General features: G+C 44.0%; 1 protein-coding gene across 4 annotated transcripts in view; it reads right to left on the reverse strand.

Moving 5' to 3' along the window:
• Atp8a1 (ATPase phospholipid transporting 8A1) overlaps positions 1-7,770 on the reverse strand; it is a 226,668-nt gene that overhangs the window by 58,898 nt on the left and 160,000 nt on the right. For all 4 annotated transcript variants that reach the window (XM_021211312.2, XM_021211313.2, XM_029545002.1 and 1 more), the window contains one exon: positions 6,829-7,001. In XM_021211312.2, the coding sequence (XP_021066971.1) occupies positions 6,829-7,001 (173 nt within the window). The remainder of the gene's footprint in view (positions 1-6,828; positions 7,002-7,770) is intronic.

Consider the following 7,770-nt stretch of genomic DNA (forward strand, 5'->3'; position numbering starts at 1 on the left):
CTGGCTGTCCTTGAACTCAGAAATCTACTTGCCTCTGCCTCTCAAGTGCTGGGATTCAAAGCCCTCTTAAGAATCTGAATGTACTTGTCTGAGATACATATCTGCACTGCAGGACAGGAAACTATAAATCAGAAAGGATAAATTGAGGAAGAGAAGACATGATTTAAGAAGATGGTGATAGAAATCAAGGTAGAAACTCTCAGTAACTTCAGGTGGTAGGGGGGGCTCCTTGCCCATGGTGGGATGAGATGTGTAGATTTTGTAAGAATGTGATGAACCCTGAGATGCTACCTCACACCAGTCAGAATGCCTAAGATCAAAACCTCAGGCAACAGCACATCTTGGTGAGGATGTGGAGAAAGAAGAACACTCCTCCATTGCTGGTGGGATTGCAAACTGGCACAACCACTCTGGAAATCAATCTGTGGGTTCCTCAGAAAATTGGCAATAGATCTACCTGAAGACCCAGCTATACCACTCTTGGGCATATACCCAATAAGACACCCCACCCATACCCCAAGAGTACATGCTCCATCATGTTCATAGCAGCCAGAAGCTGGAAACAATGCAGATATCCCTCAACTGAAGAATGGATAAATATCATCCTGATAACTCAGACCCAAAAGGACATGCATGGTATGTACTCACTAATAAGTGGGTATTAGCAAAAAAAAAAAAAAAAAAAAACCAACCAAACCAAACAAAAAGGTACAGAATATCCAAGATACAGGCCACAGAACTCAAAAAGGTCAACATGCTGAAGGGCACAAGTGAGGAACCTCAGTCCCACTTTGGAGGGAGAAGAAGGCAACCACAAGCAGGGAAGGAGGGACCTGGGGAGGAAAGGGGATTGTGGGGGTAAGGGGAACATGATCGGTATTGGATGGGTGAATAAAAAAAGAATGTAATGGACATTCACATAGACTTTCGAGACCGCTTAGCACAAGAAGCTGTGACTGTAGTGTGAATGTGCGTCTGTGGTGCTGAGGTGGATTTTGTAGAGTCACACCTGACTCCAGAAATGGTGCCACATTGAGTTACAGCAAGTCGCACTTGGTAGCTCTTAGGTGTCTTATATGCTCTTGGGCATGCCATTCGAATGGGGACTTTTCTGGAGGAGCTCATCAGTTGTGGCTACCACATACAATGAGTCCCATAGTTCCTTTAGCATCTCTCAGTAGAAGTGGAAAAGGAAACAAGAGGAGCAAGACCTGAGCTGAGGATTACGTTCAAGCCAAATGTGGGTATTTTATAAAGCTATAAAACCCACTTGGTATGTCTTTCAGTCAGGCGTCTATGAAAGAAACAGTCTCTCCACATTTCCAATATTTATTCAGATTTTCTTGGAAGTAAATATAGGGTCGACATTCATTAACAGTTTGTAAGTCTTCTGAAGCCAAACATCTGCTTGGCGCCTAGTGGTGTGCACAACTTCTTTTTCTTTGAAGGGATGTCTGTTGAGTATTTACTGGCTTCGTTTGGGCCTTGTCGCTACCTCTTAAGCGGAACGTTTATTCAGGAGTCCTTGAGCTAAAGACAATCCCCCAAAGACTCAGGAAGTAGGTCTGCCCTGACCTCCTCCTTAACACACCCATGCTGCAACAGAAAATATACAGTGTCCCTTTAGGCCTCTTCCTGGAAGGCACTGTCAGGCAGAGGAAGGCAAAAGGTTTTGCCTGGGAATGTCACTCTAAGTGACAACACTTGCTGAAATCAAGGTTATTTATTTTTTTTTCCCTTTCTTTCTTGCTTTAAATCTACTATGGAGAAAATGGCCTAAAAGGGGGTTAAGCTTTGATTAGCGATGTTGCAACTGGAGAAAAACGCTTGCTCCAGTTTAACCTCTGCTTTTCAGGGGACATGAGTACATAAATTATGTAGCAGGATGGTGATTACTAGACAGTCTAAGAGCTGGGGGCTCGAAGCCAAGTTTCAACCAACTGTCACAGAACGTAAGTTTCAAAATATGTTTAAACTCAAGTGACAACTACAGGGAAAAAAAAAATAAAGAAAACTCCCCAAACGTAAGATTCTTTGAAAAGCTGGGTCATGTGAACTGATGAGGACTTCAGAAACCACAATTCCACACAGCGCTACTTCCCTGTGGCCTTCCTGCCCTTCTGGAGGGATGATGGGTGAGAGGAAGAAAAGCTGCAGGTCTGTCCCCAGACCAGGATCTAAGCAGCAGAGAGGGGACGCCTAGCACAGAGCAGCCAACAGAAGCAGCATTCATAACGAAATCTGCAGGGGTGACGACGGGCGGAGCTGACCAGGTGCTCCCAGGCTGGGATGAGCTCCCTAGCAGGTGCTCCCTTCCCTTTCATACCTCAGTAGCTGCTCCCCACCTGCTTCAGGCATCAGCACCTGCACTGCTCCCTTCTAGTCTCACCATTTCGTAGGGAGAATGGTTCAGTTCAGTGTCTATGGTGCCGGAGAGGCAGTTAGGGCAGACGTTTCCTGAACCCCAGTCAAAGCAGCACTATGTTAATATGCAAACAGGAAGGCCTAGTGCAAAAGCACTGGCAAACAAGTCAGAAATGATCGATCTAGAACCTCAGGATAGCTCTTGATTTTAGCTGTTTGCATACATTTCCACAAGTCCAAGAGCAAAGCTTGTTTTCCTTAGGGAGTTGCAGGTCCTCTGCGAAAACCCTGACAATGGTCTACACCTCTGTGCACTGAGCATGTGTGCTTCCTCTGGGGGACGCAAACCAGACCTTTCTTTTGTTCTTTAAAGGCGTCTAAGAGGGCGTGCAGAAGCATGTCTCTAACTCTAGTACTTGGGAGGAGGAAGAGGAGGAAAGAGGACCAGAAATTCAAAGTTACCCGTGGGTACGCTGTGGGTTTCCAGCTAGTCTGGAACACATGAGACCATGTCTCTTAGATTAGCCAATTAAGCCGCCAACCAAACCACCAATGAATCTGTGGCCATCCCAAGAAAGAAGCACGGATTGGGCAAGAGAACCGAAGTGACGAAGTACCAGAAGCGACACTTATGTTGATATGTGGAAAGCAAGACACTCTCAGACACGCTACTGCTTCTTATCAGGTGACCTGAGGGATGGAGGTCAGCTGCCAAACAGTAAACACAAAAGCTGCCCACCTTCTGTGAACACAGTGCTTGGTAGGCTGATAAGAAACAAGACTACAGGGCTGGAGAGATGGCTCAGTGGTTAAGAGCACTGACTGCTCTTCTGTAGGTCCTGAGTTCAATTCCCAGCAACCACATGGTGGCTCACATCCATCTGTAATGGGATCTGATGCCCTCTTCAGGTGTGTCTGAAGACAGTTACATATAAATAAAATAAATCTTAAAAAAAAAAAAAAGAAAGAAGACGATGTTCTACTGTTTTGACTTTAGATCCATAATGTATATATATATATATATATATACATATGTACATACATACACATATGTACATATATACATATACATACACACACACACACACACACACATATATATATATTTCTTGACATATAACATGTAGCCTATACTCTGTAAACCAAAACCAGGACTCAAATGCCCTGAATAATTTGGGTTGGAGAGATTAGCTTTGTCTCTGAATGGTCCCCTCAGAAGACAGAGAGGAGACGTAATGACTCCTGACAGAGAACAGCAGCTTCTTTCAGTTCAGCAAGAGGCTCTGGGGAGCAAGAGTGCATCTCTGTCACCATGGCGATTAGGTAAACACTCCAACCTCTTTCTGCCCTGGGTACCAGTGTCAGGGAAGGGGGCTGATGGGATCCTGAGGATGGAGCAGATGAAACCCATTATCGATTCTGTTATCTGCTATCGGCTGCTTCCGTGGATTTTAGAGGAGAGTCCGATTCTGAATTCTCTTCATGGGTGTGGACTGACACACGGTGGATTGGAAAGATGTCTCCATTTGAGGGAAAACCTTGAAGACTTAGCATGACCATGAGGGAACCTGGGAAAGAGTGCTGCGCAGCATTTTGAAATGATATTCAATATTTATCTGAGCATCACTTTTCTAATGAAATAAAATAGAGCGTTTCCTGAGGCTGGGAGATCATTATCGTGTGAGAAATGAGGAATTACCCTGGGGTCCATCTTCCAAGGATCATCCATGGGCTCACTCCCCATCCCCAACCTAGGATAGGGACACCATCATTGCATTCAGAGGTCAGTACAGGAATGAGAAAAACATGCTCTGTGCCAGCAGTTCAACTGCGAACAGGCACTAGGCCAGGAAGGTGCACACACACTCATCCAGCTGTGGCACTGGTGTAATTATGGGTTTAGAGCAGTCTCAGAGCCAGGCCAGAAGCTTTCCTTTAGGGAAAAGAGCATGAAGGTAATTAGAATTAAAAAGAGCTGAAGGAAGACGTTTTTTATTAAAACAACAACAAAGCCCCGAATAGAACTATCTGGCCAGGGACCTCCAAGGCCCTCGAACTTCCACACAGCAGAGGCAGCTGAGGAGGGAGGAAGCAGCCACACACAGCTTTCTAAGCTCCCTGTCAGCACTGAGCGCCACGTTCATGACAGGGCGAATCGCTCCCAGGGTCCCTGGCCTGGAAGAGCTCTGAGGTCCTGCAGGACAAGGATCTCCAGAGAGAACTTCACAAGCACAGACCATACTTCCTCTGCCTTGACTCTGTGTTATAGTGTACCTCTAGTGTTTAAGCCTGTGGTTGAGCTTCAGAAAGAACTGAGGGAGGCACTGGGCTGAGCTCTGCTGCAATGGCCTCCCACATCTTCCAAACCAACTGTGATTCTGCCTAGAGGAGAGCGGACAGAGACAGCAAGGAGAGCAAGTAGAGAGCCAAGCTTGCCTTGGTAAGTGCAAGACCTATGCCCAGCACACAGTAGGCACGTCACAGATGCTAGCTAGAGCCAACTGGCTACTTTATCTAAACGTCACTGTGTTTTGGTCTGCAGTCTCTTTCTGAGGAGGAGCCAAGAGCCCTAACACTCACAGGCTTTTGAGCAATCTCCTGTTGATGCTCATGAATCCATTAGTGAAAGAGACGAGATGGCTAAATGGAGCACAAAATTACCCTGATGGAGGAATGGGAGCTGAGCATTAGTAAGCCTCGGCCAAGACATTAGCAAGAAACCAAGAAATGTGACTGTGGCCCCAGATTTTAAAAAGCATGGAGATGCCAAAGCAAAACCAAGAGTATAAAATAATTTCCATCCTTGTAAAAAGAACATGCCTGTTATGGACGCTAAGCATTTGCATAACGTATCACTCAAAATCACAGGTCATATTATTAATAGAGACCACAGAGAAGACTAAATTCTATAACTATATCTGTAATGAGATACCTGAAAATAAAGAGCAAGTTTTGATTATTTGAGAATAATAAAATTTTGTAGGTCAAAATGATGCTTCTACGTGATCCTTACAGGGGGTGTGGTTTAAACACACTCCGAGAAGTAAATTTCAACTGAAATTCAAGAAATAGATTTTAAGTGGGTAAGCTGAGACCAAAAAAAAAAAAAAAAAAAAAAAGGAATGGTTAAAAGGGAATAAGTTTCTTTTGTTAGGAAATAGAGCTTTTCAAAAATAGAAGGATGTTGAGGAGAACGGCAGGACCACGGACTGAGAAAACATCAAGAAGGCACACTCGTGTTTGTCTCCTGAAGATGGAAAGTGACCAGCTGGTATGACTCAGTACAGGGACGACAGGGGAAATCCTGAGCTGAGGATGAGAGAGGAGCCCGGCTAATGCTATCAAGTACTTTAAACGTTAGGACAGAATTTTAACGATTTAGACAAGGATTGAGAAGAACCCCTGATAAGACAGCCAGCGAGGCTAGAGCTCTGGTAACTCAAAAACGGATTTTAACCTAGGATGTGAGCAATATAATAAATTAGTAGGCAAGAGCCTTCGAGTAAATAAACAGCCATCGGAAAAATATTCAGCTGTTTGGAAAACGGCTTGGTCTGTACCTCCCACCATGCTATCCTTACAGAATAAATTCTAACAGCAGGATCAGCGATCTAAATAAATAGAGACAACAGGGTTCTTTCCATAAATAACCAAAATGGAAATGCAGATCATCTTTTTTTCCCCCTTCCCCTTTGGTAGTTAAGATCAACGAGAGGGCTTAGAGCTCACTCTATCATTGATAGAATGTTTTTTTTTTTTTTAGTATTGGTGTTTGAACCCAGAGTGTTGCGTATGTTAGACAGAACCCACCGAACTACATTTGTAGCCCTCTTGAAAGTGTATTTATCTTAATTTTTTTGGTATAGAGTCTCCCTAAATTGCCCAAGCAGAGCCTAAGCTTGGTATCTTTTGGCTTTAGCCTCTGAAGTAGCTGGGATTAGTGACAGGTGCCATGTACCTGGTTGCCGCTGAGTGATTTTTAAATACAGATAAGCAGCAAAGAGCTGACGCTTTCAAATCATGAATACTATTCAATAATGATAGTTAGGACTCACTTTCAAAACTTTGCTAACAAATCCATCTCAGCTTGTGAACTTTGGGACTTGAGTGAATGAAATGACCCAACATTTGTAATTCACTGATTTAAAATAAAAAAAAAAAGCTTTGTGGAATGTTTAAAAATTAAGGATTTAAGCTAAGGCTGGAGAAAGAGCTAAGTAATCAGGAGACGTGGTTCTGCTCCGTCTGGAGACCTAAGCTGTCTGTCCCTAGTGCCAAGGTGCCTGTAATTCCAGCGGCAGGGGGATCCAGCAGGGGGATCCAGCATCTGTAGCATCCTTGGGTACCTGCACGCATGCGCACACACTCCACCTCACACATATCCATAGTACTCATACGCATCCATAATAACATTAAGATCAGGTGACTTCTGTTGAAATCTGAACAACGTCAGGGAGAACTTACCTGCAGCAAATGACAGCTTTGCAGGACAGAGCTAAGTCCAGGAAATACTGCCGGACGCCGAAGGTTAAGGCATATTTGAGGGTCTTCCCATCAATTATAAGAGCAAAGTCATTTTCCTTTCGAAGAGCATCTCCCAGGGTGGTGCAGTGGCGGCTGAGAGTTTCCCTCGTGCCCTGGAATACGAACCAACGGTCATCAGCACCCATTGCGTTTGCCCCACCACAGTGTCTTTAGGATGTTCAGTAACGAAAATTAGTTATTTTTAGCACTTTTTATATTTCAAATTGCTCCCACAAGCCTTTATTAGTTCAGTCCTCACAACAGGCCCCGGAGAAGTGGACTGAAAAAGCTATCAGTTAAATTCTGTGGATGTTTATATAGCTGTCCATAGCAGGGCAGGGACCAGACCACCGGCTGCTTAATCCTCCTTGACTCTGCCATTCATGACTCTAACCCCATGGTCACAGTACTGCAAACGCATCTTCAGTAAATTCTCTTCTTCAGAAAAAAGTACAACACTGGTCTAAATTTATGAAGTAATCAAAACTGGTTTGCCCTGAACCAAGGGTAAAGGCTGGAGACTATAATTTAAGTAATTTATGACTGTTCTTTGAGAGTACTCAATGCTATTGAGATGAATTTCCCAGAGACGCAGAGGAGGAAATGCAGAGTTTGTAATCTCCTGCAACTTCGTGAATTGGCTTTCACGGTTCCATGAGGCTGTATTTTAGTGGGATGGAGACATGAAGTTTGACAATCGTGATGGATCCAATACAAGGAGCCTTTCTATCAACCAACAGTTCACTCATAAGTAGAATAAAAGTATAAGAGAAAGCTTTACTCATTTAGATTGTGCAGGAACAGGTGCTTGTATCCACCATCAGGGACTGCTTGCCCGGTTCATCAAAAGGAAAAAGTTAAAAAAAAAAAAAAAAAAAAAAA

This window comes from Mus pahari, chromosome 13 (genome assembly GCF_900095145.1).
Source record: "Mus pahari chromosome 13, PAHARI_EIJ_v1.1, whole genome shotgun sequence".
Classification (NCBI taxonomy): Eukaryota; Metazoa; Chordata; class Mammalia; order Rodentia; family Muridae; genus Mus; species Mus pahari.